The sequence below is a fragment of the Schistocerca americana genome, chromosome 1 (genome assembly GCF_021461395.2).
Source record: "Schistocerca americana isolate TAMUIC-IGC-003095 chromosome 1, iqSchAmer2.1, whole genome shotgun sequence".
In the NCBI taxonomy this organism is placed as follows: Eukaryota; Metazoa; Arthropoda; class Insecta; order Orthoptera; family Acrididae; genus Schistocerca; species Schistocerca americana.
Window position 1 is genome coordinate 1007836862 of NC_060119.1, and position 19058 is coordinate 1007855919.

The 19058-nt window shown below is 39.2% G+C and overlaps 1 protein-coding gene across 2 annotated transcripts in view; it reads left to right on the plus strand.

Annotated features, from left to right (window-relative positions):
• LOC124616089 (nucleolar complex protein 4 homolog A) overlaps positions 1-19058 on the plus strand; it is a 147216-nt gene that overhangs the window by 15640 nt on the left and 112518 nt on the right. For both annotated transcript variants that reach the window (XM_047144345.1, XM_047144353.1), the window contains exon 3: positions 17266-17477. In XM_047144345.1, the coding sequence (XP_047000301.1) occupies positions 17266-17477 (212 nt within the window). The remainder of the gene's footprint in view (positions 1-17265; positions 17478-19058) is intronic.

Sequence of the window (19058 nt, forward strand, 5' to 3'; positions counted from 1 at the left end):
CTTTCCTGGGGCACCCGTGATGTTACCCTGTCTTCAATGAACACTTGTCCTTGAGGACAACATACTAGGTTCTATTATATAAGAAGTCTTCAAGCCTGTCATGTACCTTGGAGTCAATTTTGTATGCTCGTACCTTTGTTAACAGTTGACAATGGGATACGGTGTTAAATGCTTTTTGGAAATCTATGTATATGGAATCTACCTGTTGCCCTTCATCCATAGTTAGCAGTATATCTGAGAGAAAAGAGCAATCTGGGTTTTGCATGAGCAATAATTTCTAAAGTCATGTTGATTCATGGACATGAGCTTTTCGATCTTTAGGAAATTTATTACATCCAAACTCAGAATATGCTCTAGAATTCTGCGGAAAACCAATGTTAAGGAGTTTGGTCTGTAATTTTGTGAGTTCATTCTTTTACCCTTCATATACAGGAGTCATTCACACTTCTTTCCAGTCACTTGGCCTTTTATGCTGGTGGAGAGATTCACGATAAATTCATATCAAGTAAGGGGCCAGTGACATAGACTACTCTTTGTAAAACCAACTTGGAATTCCGTCCAGGGAACCTGGTGACTGATTTATTTTTCTCTCTTTCAGTTGTTTCTCTGTGCCAGGGATGCTTATTATTATGTCATCCATATGGGACTTTGTGTCACGATCAAATGATGGTACATTTGTAAGCTTTGCCTGCGTGAACGGTTTCTTAAATGTGGTCTTCAAAACTTCAGCATTCCTTTTGGTGTCTTCCACTGTGAAACCAGACTGATCAATAAGTGATTGGATGGAAGCCTTAGACCCAGAACCAGAATTTTATTGGGTCCTCCTCCAGATCTTTAGCCACGGTATGACGGTGGTGGCTGTTGTATGCTTCACACATAGATCTTTTCACAGATCCACAAATCTCTACTAATTTTTGCCTGTTGTCATTTGCGCATCGTCTTTTGAACCGAGAGTGGAACAGCCTTTGTTTCCTCAGCATTTTCTGAATTTCACTTTTAAACCATGGTTGGTCTTTTCTACCCTTAACCCACTTACTAGGCATATACTTACCCAGAATATAATTTCCAATCTGTTTAAACTTTGCCAATAATTCCTCTATGTCCATCATTCTGGTGCAGTTCATTGTCTAAGTGAGATGCTAACAGCTGCTTATCTGTTCTTTCGAACAGAAACACTCTCCTAGTCCTCTTGACTGATTTATTAACTTTCATAACCATAGTTGCTATGATATCATGATCACTAATCCCTGTCTCTATACTGACACCATTGATAAGGTCTGGCCTGCTGGTAGCTACAAGGTCCAAAGTATTTCCATTGCATGTGGGCTGCAAAACTAGTTGCTCGAGACAGCTATCAGAAAACTTGTTCGAAGGTGCTTCACAGGACTGCCTGTTTTTCCCCTTTAACTCCAAGAAACCAACAAACAGACCTCGATTCATGGCTTTCAGGATGACATGAGAAAAGCTGGAGTGAGCTTTCACATGATTGATAATTTCAGAATCCATGCTGGATGACATGGAGAAGATCCCCCTGTTTGAGATACCTCATTACGTTTGAGCTCAAAATGTGTTCTAAGATTCTGTAACAAATGGATTTCAAGGATGTTTGTCAAGGATGTTGGCCTTCTTGTAGATGGGTGTGACCTGTGTTTTCTTCTAACTACTGGGCACAGTTTTTTTGTTCAAGGTATCTTCAGTATATTATGATTAAAAGAGGGCTAAATATGCCACAAATTTGGTATAGATTCTGATTTTGATTCCCTTAGGCCTTGGAGCTTTGTTCAATTTGCCAACTCTTAACACTTACTTCTTTCTTCTTGGCTGTGGTAAGGAAATTAAAGAGGGTCACTACTGCTGGGTGTTCTTTTGTGAAGGAACATTGGAAAACTGAGTTAAGCATTTCCACCTTTCTTCACTGCTCTCAGTTTCAGCTCCTGTCTCATCCTTCAGTGTCTGATGCCACTAACAGCCTTCACATACGACCAAAATTTCTTCAAGTTTTGTGAAATGAAATGTTTGTTGATAATATTCTGCTAAGGTAGTTACTGAAGGCTTCATGCATTGCACCCTTGAAAGCTAAACAAATTTAATTCAAAACTCTCTACCTGTAGCCCTATGCTTTGTTTTACAAATATTATGCAGTACCATAAACTGTGTATACTTTGACAGATTTTCAGATCCAGATGTGATTATTGTAACTGTTTTTTTTAACTTCTGTGATAGTTATGTTAGTGAACATAGGAGCTTTTATGTAAGGATTACATACTAATTAATACAGTACATTTTCTAAAATGCAAAGGAAATATTAGAAAAGATTGTGGTTGGGCAAAGTTAGCATGGATTTGGAGATTGGCCTCTACTTCCACCATAACTGTCAGCTACGTTCCATTTCTGGTCAATATTTCAGAAATGCAATGAAACTCTGACCACCCAGAAATAAATACAATTTTTTAAGTGTTCTATTAAGTCTTATAAAAGAAAAAAACCTAGTACGGTATATAAATTAAACAGTATGACCCATTATCAAAATTATAAATATACTGAAAGGTACTAGAATAGAGTACCACACATGTAGCTCCAAATTTAGTTTCGCATAATACCTTAAATTCAATCCATCTTAAACCTAAATCTTCAATGGAAAACACCTGGTACTGTGAGAACGAAGGTTATCCATTCTTCATTTAATGAACCAATACCTGGCACTTCTGGCAAAATAAACTTCATTCAAAGTATCCAGAGATATTTGACATTGTATGTTATACCTGAATCACCACCTGGACCACAACAGCTCGCAGTTTGATCTGTGTATGACTGACATTTGCTTTTCTTAGTTTTTACAATTACAAATGAGTCTTCGTCTATGTACCGATGGTGGCCTTAGCAACCAGAGACTGCAGTCGTGTGTGTGTGTGTGTGTGTGTGTTTTCTATCTCCGAGGATGGCCATGTTGGCTGAAAGCTCATTTTCTCACTCTTTTGTTGTGCCTATCTGCGACTCAGCATCTCCTCTCTATGGTGAGTAGCAACTATACTTATGTAAGATGGTTAATTTTTGTTTTCCTCAGTTCCACACTGTCATGGCATCAACACTTTCGTAAATTGTGGGTGTGTGTAATCCTGGGGTAACAATGACCAGCGGTCAAAGTAAATCCAGATTAGATTAGATTAACACATTACAAAAATGTAATTAGAAAAACTTGAGTTTCATTAATTTTAATGATCCTCAGTCAATAAACAGTAAAATTATGTACATGAATTAAATTCAAACTTCTAATATTTACAGGTTTAATACTTACATCTGCTTTCATTAAATCCATCATTCAGACATTTGCTAGTTTCTTGGATATTACAACCAAGCATTGTCAAAAGTTAAAGTAAATTATTCATTTCAGTGATCCTCAGTTAAGAACAGTCAGATTTTGTACAAGATTTAAAATTAAACTTCCACTATTTACAGACTTAAGACTTCCATCTGCTTTCCATACATCCATCATTTACACAGTAGGTGGTTACTTGGCTGTTACAACCAAGTATTGTCAAAAATTAAAGTATAATAAATTTTCATTAAAATGGTCTACTGCACTTGTTGAGAAACTCAAGGATGGAATAGAAGGAGTTGGCCACCAAAAATACTTTTAAATTATGTTTAAATTGTGCCTTGTCTGAAACTAAACTCTTAATGGTTGCTGGTAACTTATTGAAAATATGCTTTGCTGAATACTGGACTCCTTTCTGGGCAAGAGTAAGTGATTTTAAATCTTTATGTGTATTGTTCTTATTCCTAGTATTGATACTGTGTACTAAGCAATTAGTTGGAAAAAGAGATGTATTATTTACAACAAACTTCATTAAGGAATAAATATACTGAGAAGCTGTGGTTAATATGCCCAATTCTTTGAATAGGTTTCAACATGATGTTCTGGGATTGGGCCCAAACTCTTTGCCTTTGCATATGTCTGCTTGTCACGGTATATGTACGGATGGATATGTGTGTGTGTGCACGCGAGTGTATACCTGTCCCTTTTCCCCCCTAAGGTAAGTCTTTACGCTCACGGGATTGGAATGACTCCTTACCCTCTCCCTTAAAAACCACATCCTTTCGTCTTTCCCTCTCCTTCCCTCTTTCCTGATGAAGCAACCATGGGTTGTGAAAGCTTGAAATTTGTTTGCGTGTTTTTTATTGTTTCTATCTACCAGCACCCCCCCATGAACCATGGACCTTGCCGTTGGTGGGGAGGCTTGCGTGCCTCAGCGATACAGATAGCCGTACCGTAGGTACAACCACAACGGAGGGGTATCTGTTGAGAGGCCAGACAAACGTGTGGTTCCTGAAGAGGGGCAGCAGCCTTTTCAGTAGTTGCAAGGGCAACAGTCTGGATGATTGACTGATCTGGCCTTGTAACAATAACCAAAACGGCCTTGCTGTGCTGGTACTGCGAACGGCTGAAAGCAAAGGGAAACTACGGCCGTAATTTTTCCCGAGGGCATGCAGCTTTACTGTATGGTTAAATGATGATGGCGTCCTCTTGGGCAAAATATTCCGGAGGTAAAATAGTTTCTCATTCAGATCTCCAGGAGAGGACTACTCAGTAGGACGTCGTTATCAGGAGAAAGAAAACTGGCCTTCTACGGATCGGAGCATGGAATGTCAAATCCCTTAATCGGGCAGGTAGGTTAGAAAATTTAAGAATGGAAATTGAAAGGTTAAAGTTAGATATAGTGGGAATTAGTGAAGTTCGGTGGCAGGAGGAACAAGACTTTTGGTCAGGTGAATACAGGGTTATAAATACAAAATCAAATAGGGGTAACGCAGGAGTAGCTTTAATAAGGAATAAAAACATAGGAGTGCGGGTAAGCTACTACAAACAGCATAGTAAACGCATTATTGTGGCCAAGATAGACACGAAGCCCACACCTACTACAGTAGTACAAGTTTATATGCCAAGTAGCTGTGCAGATGATGATGAAATTGATGAAATGTATGATGAGATAAAAGAAATTATTCAGATTGTGAAGGGAGACGAAAATTTAATAGTCATGGGTGACTGGAACTTGACAGTAGGAAAAGGAAGAGAAGGAAACGTAGTAGGTGAATATAGGGAGACGAAAATTTAATAGTCAGGGCTGACTGGAACTTGACAGTAGGAAAAGGAAGAGAAGGAAATGTAGTAGGTGAATATGGAATGGGAGTAAGGAATGAAAGAGGAAACTGCCTGGTAGAATTTTGCACAGAGCATAACTTAATCATAGTTAACACTTTGTTCAAGAATCATGAAAGAAGGTTGTATACATGGAAGAAGCCGGACGATACTGGAAGGTATCAGATAGATTATATAATGGTAAGACAGAGATTCAGGAACTAGGTTTTAAATTGTAAGACATTTCCAAGGGCAGATGTGGACTCTGACCACAATCTATTGGTTATGAACTGTAGATTAAAACTGAATAAACTGCAAAAAGGTGGGAATTTAAGGAGATTGGGCCTGGATAAACTGACTAAACCAGAGGTTGTACAGTGTTTCAGGGAGAGCATAAGGGAACAATTGACAGGAAGGGGGGAAATAAATACTGTAGAAGAAGAGTGGGTAGCTTTGAGGGATGAAATAGTGATGGTAGCAGAGGATCAAGTAGGTAAAAAGATGAGGGCTAGTAGAAATCCTTGGGTAGCAAAAGAAATATTGAATTTAATTGATGAAAGGAGAAAATATAATAATGCAGTAAATGAAGCAGGTATAAAGGACTATAAACGTTTCAAAAATGAGATTGACAGGAAGTGCAAAATGGCTAAGCAGGGATGCCTAGAGGACAAATGTAAGGATGTAGAGGCTTATCTCACTAGGGGTAAGATAGATACTGCGTACAGGGCACTTAGAGAGACCTTTGGAGGAAAGAGAACCACTTGTATGAATATCAAGAGCACAGATGGGAATCCAGTTCTAAGCAAAGAAGGGAAAGCAGAAAGGTGGAAGGAGTATATAGAGGGTCTGTACAAGGGCGATGTACTTGAGGACAATATTATGGAAATGGAAGAGCATGTAGATGAAGATGAAATGTGAGATATGATACTGCGTGAAGAGTTTGACAGAGCACTGAAAGACCTAAGTCGAAACAGGGCCCCCAGAGTAGACAACATTCCATTAAAACTACTGGCGACCTTGGGAGTGCCAGTCCTGACAAAACTCTACCATCTGGTGAACAAGATGTATGAGACAGGCGAAATACCCTCAGACTTCAAGAAGAATATAATAATTCCAATCCCAAAGAAAGCAGGTGTTGACAGATGTGAAAATTACCGAACTATCAGCTTAATAAGTCACAGCTGCAAAATACTAATGCGAATACTTTACAGATGAATGGAAAAACTGGTAGAAGCTGACCTCGGGAAAGATCAGTTTGGATTTCATAGAAATATTGGAACACGTGAGGCAATACTGACCCTACGACTTAACTCAGAAGATAGATTAAGGGGAGGCAAACCTACATTTCTAACATTTGTAGACTTAGAGAAAGCTTTTGACAATGTTGTCTGGAATACTCTCTTTCAAATTCTGAAGGTGGCAGGGGTCAAATACAGCGAGTGAAAGGCTATTTACAATTTGTACATAAACCAAAAGGCAGTTATAAGAGTCGAGGGGCATGAAAGGGAAGCAGTGGTTGGGAAGGGAGTGAGACAGGGTTGATGCCTATCACCAATGTCATTCAGTCTGTATATTGAGCAAGCAGTAAAGGAAACAAAAGAAAAATTTGGAGTAGGTATTAAAATACATGGAGAAGAAATAAAAAGTTTGAGGTTTGCCGATGACATTGTAATTCTGTCAGAGACAGCAAAGGACTTGGAAGAGCAGTTGAACGGAATGGACTGTTCTTGAAAAGAGGATATAAGATGAACATCAACAAAAGCAAAACTAGGATAATGGAATGTAATCGAATAAAGTCGGGTGATGCTGAGGGAATTAGATTAGGAAATGAGACACTTATAGTAGTAAATGAGTTTTGTTATTTGGGGAGCAAAATAACTGATGACGGTTGAAGTAGAGAGGATATAAAATGTAGACTGGCAATGGCAAGGAAAGTGTTTCTGAAGAAGAGAAATTTGTTAACATCGAGTATAGATTTAAGTGTTAGGAAGTCATTTCTGAAAGTATTTGTATGGAGTGTACCCATGTATGGAAGTGCAACATGGACGAAAAATAGTTTGGACAAGAAGAGAATAGAAGCTCTCGAAATGTGGTGCTACAGAAGAATGCTGAAGATTAGATGGGTAGATCACATAACTAATGAGGAGGTATTGAATAGAATTAGGGAGAAGAGGAGTTTGTGGCACAACTTGACTAGAAGAAGGGATCGGTTGATAGGACATGTTCTGAGGCATCAAGGGATCACCAATTTGGTATTGGAGGGCAGCGTGGAGGGTAAAAATTGTAGAGGTAGATGTAGGTTGCAGTAGGTACTGGGAGATGATGAAGCTTGCACAGGATAGAGTAGCATGGAGAGCTGCATCAAACCAGTCTCAGGACTGAAGACAACAACAACAACAACAACATTCAGACATCAGTCAATTTGATAACATGAAGATCACTTTCTGCTTATGGGAGGTGGTGTGGTGGGGGGCGCAAAGGGGTTGATGGTTGGGGGAGGGATGTTTTTTCCAATTGAATTGGGTCCAGCACTGTTGACGTGCATAGTGTTAGTGACAGCAGTGTGAACAACGGTGCTCACTACAAATGGTGTATAATTTTGAAGGGTATTCATAAATATTACAAGGTGTACAACTTTTCTTTCGCTGTTTGCCGATAGGTGGCGACAACAGTAAGTAGCGGTAAAAAGAAACAGATCGCAGATATCAGGCAGTTAGCTTGGACCTCAGTCAACATAACATTATTCAAACATTACTCGATTTGTGTCTGCATCATAAAGTTGTTCTTGATTGAAAATGTCAGTTTACGAGCGTAATTCTCGTCATTTGTGGGAGGTGTTACTGTTTTGTTTCAGTATGAGGAAAACTACGGCTGAGTCTCATCAAATGCTCTCAAGTGCGTATGGTAAGGACGCTGTTAGTGAAAGAACATATCGTGAGTGGTTTCAATGCTTCAAGAATGGTGATTTTAATGTCGTAGACCAGCATAGTGGTGGAAGAGAGAATGTTTTTGAAGATGCAGAATTGGAGACATTACTGAGTGAACACTCGCTTCAAACTCAAGAAGAATTGGCACGATTAGTGGTAGTGACACAGCAAGCCATTTCAAAATGTCTCAAGGCTATGGGCATGATTCAGAAAGAAGGAACTTGGATCCCGTGTGAGCTGAAACCAAGAGACGTTGAACGGCATTTGTGTGTTTGTGAACAGATGCTTCAAAGGCAAAAACGAAAGGGATCTCTGCATTGCATTGTGACTGAGGATGAAAAATGGGTTCATTACGATAACCCTGAACGCAAAAAACATGGGGATATCCAGGCCCTATTTCCTCATTGACGGCCAAACCAAATGTTCACGGCTACAAGATCGTGCTCTGCATTTGGTGGAACCAGTTCGGCATCGTATACTATGAGGTGTTAAAACCAAGTGAAACAATCACAGGTGCTCATTATCTAATGTGTTTGAGGAGAGCAGTAAAAGACAAACAGCTGCAATACAGTGAGAGGCACGGTAAAGTGCTTTTGCAGCATGACAACGCTCGACCCCACATTGCAAAAGAGGTCAAAAGATACTTGGAAACTTTAAAATGGGAAGTCCTACCCCAGCTGCCGTATTCTCCAGACATTGCTCCCTCTGACTATAACGTGTTGAGATCAGTAGCGCATGGCCTGACTGACCAACACTTTCTATGAGATCAGTAGCGCATGGCCTGACTGACCAACACTTTCTATCTCATGAAGAAGTCACAAATTGGATCGATTCGTGGACTGCTTCAAAAGATGAACAATTTCTTTTATGCGGGATTTGTACACTGCCTGAAAGATGGGAGAAAGTAGTGGCCAGCGATGGAAAATAGTTTGAATGATACATGTGTAACCAATTTGTTTCATTAAAGCCTCAAATGTTGGGGAAAAAATGGCGAAAGCAAAGTTGTACACATTGTATTATTTTAAATTATTCACTCCACACTTTGAATATAGATGCTGTTTTGTACACATCTGCATCTCGAATTGTAGAAATCTTTCCAGTGTAATAGAAAATTTAATACAAATTGTAGTATGATACTACACTTGACAGAATTCCACTGTGTATGTCAGCCTGTGTGTCTTGAATAAAATTGGTGCTGGTACTTTGTATTCTGCTACAAATACTGTTTTTCCTATTCTGTAATTTTTTTATGAATTTTACAGAGAATATTTTTTTCTTACATTCTGACATTTTGAAACAGATGCTGCATATAATCAACATAGTTGTGCTCTATAAATGGGTATTACATTGCAGTCATATCAAAGACAGCAAAAAGTGGATGCATGTATAATGCGTAGTTTTCTCCCATTACCATTAAAGTATGATTTGGCCCTAAGTATAAACTTTTTGAACTTGGTATATAACTCACACACTTGTGACTGCTGTTGAAGTGTGTTTCGTTAGCTCAAGTGGAAAGCAAATCCTCTTGTCATCAGTAAAGTACCACATGAAAGTATTGTGTGGAGTTATGGGTTTCTGAATGGGGCACCTTCTATTGGGCAGTTGAATGACCAGTCCATTGTTGAAGCAGATTTATGGGAGCTTCCTTTGCTACTAACTTGGAACTCATTAGCACATTAGCAGAAACAAAGTCTGCATTATCATGTTGGCATTGAAGTATCAACCACCCACTGAGGATTACGAGGTAAACTATTCCCTTCACTATGTTCTGTTCAAGAAATAATGACCCGTACAACTTATTTACCAACACTGCACGAATACATTAACTTTTTGCGAATTATAAAGTTTGTAAATTCATATGACATTGTTGCCCGAGATAGCTTGGTCAACAAATTCAAAAGGGAAACACTATGAGGTAGTGGTTTTACTGTATTCTATAAAACTGTTCTTCTCAGGCAGCATTGCCTAAGGAAAGACATTAACAATTATGAGAAGGATAGATTGGTATTCACCATAAAGATGACACGTTAAGTTGCAGACAGGCACAATGGAAAGACTGTTACACACTGAGCTTCCAGCCAAAGCCATCTTCAAAAAAGAAGAGAAAACACACACACATTCACACGAGCAGGCACTCCTCATGCACATGGGACCGCTGTCTCTGACCTGAGTCTTGCCTTAGTGACCAGAGATAGTTGTCATATGTGCATGCTCATGTGAAAACGTGTGTGTGTGTGTGTGTGTGTGTGTGTGTGTGTGTGGTTTTATTTTTTTTTCTGAAGAAGACCTTGGTCGAAAGTCGACCTGAGTCTGGCTTGAATGGCTGCAGATAGGGGTCGTGTGTGCAAGTGTGTGCCTGCTCATGTTAGTGTGTGTGTGTGTGTGTGTGTGTGTGTGTGTGTTTTCCTTTCCTTTCTGAAGATGACTTTGGCTGAATGCTGAGTGTGTAATGGTTTTATTGGTGTGCCTGTCTGCAACTCAATGTGTCATCTTTACGGGAGTAACAATCTATCCTTTTCATAATTGTTGGTATCCCAACCTGGACTTTCCAAAGAAAGACATTCCTGTTTCACTAATAGCTATTGGGTGTAAATAAATTCTTTATTTGGCATTAGTGCCCAATTTTGATCTTAGGTTATTGTTGAGCTATGCTATAGGTGTGCTGAAAGTGACCTTCTAAGATAAAAACTAGGCGGAAGTGTAGAATAAAGCACAACCAAACTTCCTTTCTCAGAAATTTTGATGTCTTTGAATAAGTGTTGCTATTCAGTGTAGATATCTATGATAGGTGTAGTGTTGTAATTGTGTTGAAATGTTGTCTTGTCACCAATGTCTTAGTGTCCGTCTGCATAAGACACTAAAAAGAAGAGCTACGTGGCACCACCCTTCTCTATCACGTTTTTACTACACTTTATTCAGATGTTATAAAACTCACACTGACTAAGCAACATGACTTTTTCTTTTTTTTCTTTTATGTATGTGCAGACAAATCTTCCATCACCTTAGACAATTTGTGTTTTGCTTTTTTGACTTAGTTTTCAACCTTTCAAAACATACAGCAAACACTGTGTTTTGGCAGCTTTCTGCCATCCCCTTCTTGCCCAAATACAAGTCATCAAAATGTTTTCCACATAAAAGATTTGAACCAATTTCTACTTGTTTGAAACCTGTTGCACCAACAGATGTTAGGAACCAAGACTGATTACAGCACTCCGTACAAAACGGCCACTGGTTTTAAATACTGTTTTGTCACAAACATTCTTTTCTATTTCTTGAGATACTTAATTGTATAGAATGGTGATTGATAACCCAAAATAAGCCAAACAAACAAATCATTTTTCACATTTCACTGCTGCAATTCCACATGCAATAGGACAGGTAAGTTTTTCATCCTAAGGTAAAGTTTGTAGAAGCTGTGGTTTTCTATCCTACTTGGTGTAGATAACGAAAGTTCAGTATCAGTCTGCTCACAGTGACTACTGGAATAAATTGCAGTTTTGAATGGTTGGTAACAATTAAGATCATGCATTGGACAGCTGGCTTGGAACAGAGTCCAAAGCGCAGTAAGGTGCTCATAAATGTACAAGATCAGTTCAGAGTGAATCCAAAAGAAAGAAAACCGTGAAACAAGCAACTGCCAATCTCAGTATCAAATGGTAACAAGCAAATGGCACTATCTGGTCGTATGCTGATATTTAAGTGGAGAACTTAGCAAAAGGGCATAACCATTGTGCTTTCGGGTTGAGCCACTGCAGAGCCACGAGTAATTGTTACTATTGCCAACCATAGCATTTCATACTCCGTATCAATTCTGCAGTAGGACAAGGAACCCGAATAACTGTTGAACACAAGATGTATTCCATAGGCTAACATTTTCTAAACTGCTTTCATTGTTTGAAAGGTGTTTTGTAGAATTTCAAACACTTTTTGGAGCAATTTAGGTATACTTCAGGAATATAATTCTCTGTTAACCATACAAGAACATTTGGAGATCTGAAATGTCTTGCTTTGTCCATAGTTGGAATTCCTTGTTGATGGGTATTAGATATATTATGTTGTGAAAGTTCTTAGTAGATCAGAGGTTGATTTCATTTTCACCACTTCCAGCACATACATAAAAGGAAAAAGGTAACTGCAGTAACTTCATGCAGTTATGTAATATTACAACAAAAGAGCGAAGTGACCAAATCATTTCTTCTGTACAGCAGAGTAGTTATTACATTCTTGCCAGTCTGATTGATATCTTTTTTTGAATGTCTGAAACTGCCCTTTTTCTGCTAACTGTTTGATTTTTTATGGCAGTTCGTATGTTGTGTTTTTTTATGTACCAACATCGAGTGTCTGCAGTTTTTTCATTTTTTGCATGGACCTTGCTGTGGGAACCATCAGGTTTTGTCTTCTGAATGGAAAGGGTGCTACAGTATTTTATGAAACAAAGTGAAGCTTCACCGGGATTTAGAGGATGTGTGATATTATGTCAATGATTACAAAATTGAGTCAAATTTACAAAGAACTTGGCAGTATGAGCCCACTTATCAGTACGATGTTGCACTCCCTTTGCCATGAATACGTATGGTTGGGAAGTGCATCGTAAATCCATTGTATCTTCTCCTGATGAAAACTCTCCCACAACTGTTGTATTTGGTCCTTGATATCCTGTATACTGGAACTGGGGTGTAGTTGACATCCAAGCTGATCTCACATGTTCTGTTGGGCACAGATATAGGTATCTTGGTGGCTGCAGGCGTACCACATCACGTTCACAGAGAAAGTACCATGTGTGGACAAGCATTATCCTGCTGATAAATGACATAACAATAGTGTTGCATGAGAGGCAATGCATAAGAATACAAGATGTACGTGACATAAGATTGTGCCATCTGAATTACCACAATCACTACCAGCCATGTCCAGAAATTATACTCAGTGGCTCCTCACACCATGTTGTCGGCAGTAACACTGCTGTCTGTGCCTCCCCAAGACAATGGACGAATGAGACGTCTTCCGAGGTTGCCACAGCCCTCGCTGGCAATGGTCATGTGGGGTAGTGCACAACTTCATCGATGAACACAGTGCACTGCCATTCATCACCAATTCATGCTTTCCTGTCGTGACACCATTGCAAACACAACCATTTGTGTTGCAACATTAATGGCAGTCTATGCATTGGACAGTAATTCCATAGTATGGCTGCTGCTAGTCTCTGACTGACGGTGCAGAATGACATAGAATTTTGCCGGGGGTCTATTACTTGCTTTGAGATGGTAGGTGCAGATGAGAAGAAATTACAATGTGCCTGGTGCACAGCGATCCTCCCTTGTCTCGATCAGATGTTGTCAACCAGATCCTTGATGATGAGTATGCCTGCCCTCACATATCCATACGGTCCAACATTGGCCGTCTGTCACATCTGGATGTCCCGGAATTTTGGGTATTGCAGGATTTGACCATTGGACCAAATGGAGATACACAATGGGGCTCCTTTCAAACTTTGTCAGGTGCTGGTAACACTGTCTCACATGGTATGTGGCACCTCCACGTCCTTCTCAGAGGTCTCTCAACATCTGATGCTGTTCATGCCCCACATATACTGGACCAGGCCTAGCAGCAACACTAAACACAAACAACATTAATGTACTCTGGTAGCCATTCTACCTGTTACAGAAAATTGCAACTCTAATCATTTACATATTCGCTGACGGTGGAGTTTCATTGACATTCAACCATGTCTTCTGGGTGCTTCATAGGCAGGGTAATTTATAAATGTTACCTTAGCAATGTATTTAGCTCTTTGTGTAACCAGTGCTCTCAAACAGGTCTTTCCCAGACAGACAAATATTCAGTGATGAAGTGTCTAAACAAGAAAAAGAGAGAAAATTATAATCATCATAAATTGCAATATACAATAGTATTGTTGCTTGTTTCTTATAGTGGAGCTCTGGTTTAGCAATGGATTTTCTAATGTACAGACAATGTATTCCTTCTTCCTCAACATAGTGAAAGATATAAATGAAAATAGCTGTGCCTATTCATTATCTTTTATGACTTAACAAAGACTTTTCGACTTTGTAGACCACGAAATACCACTACAAAGACAAGGCATAAGGAGTTAAGGGCAAGGCATTCAGTTAATTTCAATATTATTTGATCAGCAACATTAGTTGATCTCATGTGGTGCAATATTTAAGGCCAACTCAATTCAGGAACAAAGAATACTTTTTGGGTGAAAAATGAGTATTTGATGTTAGTTAATAAGTTTGTGAATGTTTATTTAGTGACCAGAATGAGATTTTCACTCTAGTGAGTTGGGGATTCTTGCATTGGCATCTAATATGAGACCGTTTATCCTGCCGTGATTGTATTTATTAACAATGAAGCGACAGATCAGTTTTGACACCTTGGTCATTGTCAAGTGAACATGATCAGTTAGATCATATGTCACTCCTCATAAAATAAACATGTGTTGGTGACAGTGCATGATAGCGAACAAAAAACATTAAAGCAGTGGCAGATACAGAAAAAACTCAAGGAGGTGGTGCTAAATATTTCTGCTTCTGAATGTAAACTAGCTTCCTAATCTGCAATTAGTTCATATTTATAACGCTACATATCGAAGGTTCTGTGTACAAGAAAACAATAGAATATTCATGACTTCTCTCAAACAAATGCCAGACGGAATATTGTATCGAGATCACTAGAATGGCCGTGGCTTTTCTCGTAGGTATGTGTTAGCTACCAGACAGAAACGTTTAAAATACAATGACGCATGTGCTACATAGGAAAGTACAACTACTCGATAACTCAATTCAGTCGAGTCGACTGTGGGATGACTGATGAGGGCGGCATGGCCCGCCACTGCATTAAAGACAGCACTTTCAGTGGTTGACATGTATTGTCATGTCTTAATACCTTCAAATAATTTTTATTTTATTGGCTTGATCTTTTTCTAGTAGGTCATGTATGATGAGTGACAAACATATTCCCAAAATTGGGCAGTAACTAGCATAATTATTAATAAATATTGGATAAATACTGTTGAGATATTCATTTTGTCCATTTACTGAAGTACACAAAGTACAATACATCCACCTATGGGAATGATTGTTAAAAACATGAAATTTTTAGATGGCACAGCAAACAGTAAATATAAGACATAAGAGTATTATCAAATTCCTTTCAAAAAACAGTGCAACACTATGTAACCTACATTTTAAACTGTTTCCAGCAGAGCTTTTAGTGACAAACCACAGGGTTTCATACCCAAGTTGAAAGCTTTTCGCCTGATAATCTATTTTCACAGGAATGCTTTAGGTTCACTGAATAGTATTGCAGCAGTGTAACTCACTGCCATTAATGGAGGAGTATGCGTTGCACTTGTTGCATAATATTTTCTCTGCTTGATTATGTTATGGTAACTGTTCAAATGAATATGAAAGTGAAAAAAACTGTTAATGTAAAGTGAATACAGACTTGTTTACTTGATCCAGCCATCCAGACCTTTTTTTTACCCATAGTTTTTCCTATTCATTCCAGATGAATGATGAAATAGTCCATACTTATAGACCATCGCCAGCACATTCCCCTTCAGTATCCCTTTTAAATGGAAATAAATTCTTAACCTAGCATGCCTGTTGTTGTTATATCACTGTCACTCTGTAATTTCATAATTGAGCATTTCATTATTCTGATATCTTTCTTTTAATAAGTTGCAAGTGTATTCTGTGAACTTGCGCCATTGATACAGTAGTCCATTTGAACAAAAATAAATATTTTCTGTTTCCTCTATCATTCTACTTCAGTTATTCTTTATGTGTTCTTTGCAAGTTTTAACACAGTTCACAGAAAAGTACTCGAATACTTCCATAATTCACAAATAGTCTTGGGCACATTCGAGTAATTTAGGAGTCCATTCAACAAATAGCAGAAGCATTGAGCTGTTGACAGGCACACAAAAAGAGAAGAAAGATTTACTAGCTTTCGGAATCAATCCTGTCTTGAACTAGAGTACAAATACACACACAAAAACCACACATACTCACATGCAAGCGCACACACATATGTGCCCCTACATGGTGCCATCTAGATGTGCAGTGCCATGACTGTGGTTCTGCAGGTGGTCTGGGTGGAGTGGATATTATGTCAGGTGGGGTGGGTAGAGGCAGAGGAACATGGGAGGCAGGAGGAGAAGTTGGAGCGGAGTAGCTAGTGGCTCAAGGCGAGGTATCTAGTTTGCTGGCTAGGAGTCCAGGAGGGTGGGGGAAGAATGGCAAGTGTTTGGGGTTGGCATGTGATACACGGCAGCTAGCTAGTGGTGAGTTGTGCATGATGAAGATGCCATAGTGAAATTAATTGGGAGAGAGTGCTAGGACAGAGAAATAGGTAACTGTTGGGTGGAGGGTATGGGGACAGTCGGTTAATAGAGAGTGAGGCCAGGAGGGTTAAGGAGCGAAGGATGCACTGCAAGGATAATGCCCATCTGCAGAATTCAGAAAATCTGGTGGTGTAGGGAGGAATGCAGATGACCCGGTTTGTGAAGCTGCCTTGTAATCGAGCATTTTGTGCTCAGCTACATGTTGTGCCACTGACTTGTCAGCTCTGCTCTTGGCCATAGATTGGCAGTGGCCATTCATTCTGGTGGACAGCTGCTTGGTTTCATCATACCAACGTAAAAAGCTGTGGAGTGATTGCAGTAGAGTTAGTATATGGCATGACTGCTTTCACAGGTGGTCCTGCCTCTGATGGGGTAGGATAAGCCTGTAACCAGATTGGTAGAAAGTGCTGGGTGGGGGAATTGGGCAGGTCTTCCACCTGGGTCTTCCACAAGGACATGTTCCTTGAGGCATGGGGGTTGGGAGTGGCATACAGATGTACTAGGATGTTGTGTAGGTTGGGTGGTTGTGGAATATCACTTTAGGAATGCTGGGAAGGATTTTGGATATGATGCTCCATTTCAGGGCATCATGATTAATAATCAAAGCTCTGATGAAGGATATGGTTCAGTTTTTCCAATCCAGGGTGATAAAGGGTGACGAGGGGACTACTCCGTTGTAACTGATTCTTGGGGGTGGTGGGAGGATTAGGGGTGTGTGAGGATATGGCGTGGGAAATCTTTGCAGACTAGGTTTGGGGGCAATGGCTATGCTTAAACGCCCATTAAGTGATTCTGAATTACTGTATTAACATTTGTCTGTCTTATTGCAGAGAGTGATGCAGAACAAATATATAAATTGTGGCTGCGAGAAAGATATGAGGAATACTTCGACAAGTTGTTGTGGACCATAGAGAAAGGAAAACTTGCAGCACAGTTACAAGCTCTGTCGAGTGCTGTGAAACTTTACATTGTACTGGAAGGAAGATACCCATTGGAGAATACAATAAATAGTGAATACTATTTTCCTTTGAACAGGTTAAAGGTAAACCTACTTTTTTGCTTTTTGTGGCTTGCTGTGCAAGTACTATTAATCTCCCAAATTTCTTTCTTAGTGAAGAGATATTTTTGTTTCTGAATATATATTTATCTTTTATGTCATGCTGAGAAAGTAGGAAGATTTTCTCTTTACGCTTTTCACACTGGATCTTGTTTAGTCTATTTGTTTGACTCAGGTATTTAAATAAGTAAAAGTAAAATGTTGTGTAAGGGGTGACCAAAAAGTTTTCATTAAAGGTGCTGCTGCATTGTATATGCAATGTAGTGTAACTCTAATGTGGGTATATAAGCATTGACACGTAGTCATAGGATTAGCGTGTGATTCATGTCTTTCTGGTGTGCATGTGGTAAACCCAGAATCATAAATTAGAGTGACATTATTACCAAATGCATCCATACAGGACCAAAGTACTATTATTATTTTCTGCTAAAGAACAAACATCGGAGACATCCATTAGAGAATGAAGGATGTGTGTGGAGGAGCACATCTGTCAAAAATCACTGTTGTGGAATGGTGCGACAGGGGTGATCTCCCCCATGCAGTTAAAAAAAGTCCTGAAGGGTCAATGATTTCTGTCGGACAAGGATGTGCAGCAGGCAGTTACAATCTTCTTCACACAGCAGGACACAGTGTTTTACCAAATGGGTATCTTCAAGCTTGTGCATCGGTTGGATGATTGCTTCATTGCACATGAAACCTTCTGCCTGATTGGCGTTCCGATTCTGAAGTGGAAACTTTTTGATCACCCCTTATAATTCACACCTAAAACTAGCGGAAATCTGTTGTGCCATACAGTACAAAATCTTTCAAGCATTATAGATGACTGATATATTTGATGTATTATTTCCTTCAAGCAGACTCTTGTTTTCATTACTACAAGTAATAAACAATGCTAATTAAAATTCTAATCTTGTTCTGATTTCCATGGGAAACTCTCATTAAAATTGAATAATAGAAAGGTGTAATATATATGATTCTAAAAGAATGAGAATTACTTTTCCGAAAAAGTATGGTGTTTTAACTCTTCGTAGATACTGGGGATAACAGTTGCCGTATTACATAGCTTGAGACCTCTATTATGCATCATACATGACAACCACAGGATATTTCATCTATTAGTGTTGCCCTGTATTACTGTATCAGCTTGCCCATTCCACCCAGATTGAGTATTAGTGTTTCAGTGTGTTGCATTGTGGCACACAGACTGCAGTTGTCAAATGTGAATACATTCAATGAAGCACAGGCAGTAGACATTTCAACAGCTTACAAGCTACAAAGGCAGTCACTTCGGTCCAATAAATGACTTTAAATGGCAATAAATGACATTTTGTCGTGCATGCTTCAGATCTGTCTGTCTGTCATTCATCAGTTGTGGAAGTGCTAAAGTGACACAGGTCAGGCCACAATTTATGTTGGACAACATTCGTGACTCATTACTGCCCACAGGAAGACCAATATCATGGCACACTTGTTGTGGCATTATACAACTTCTGCAAGAGAACTGCAACTACCCAGTAGGATGACCACTGATGCCTTTGTGTTCAATTCGACTGTATGGAGTGGATA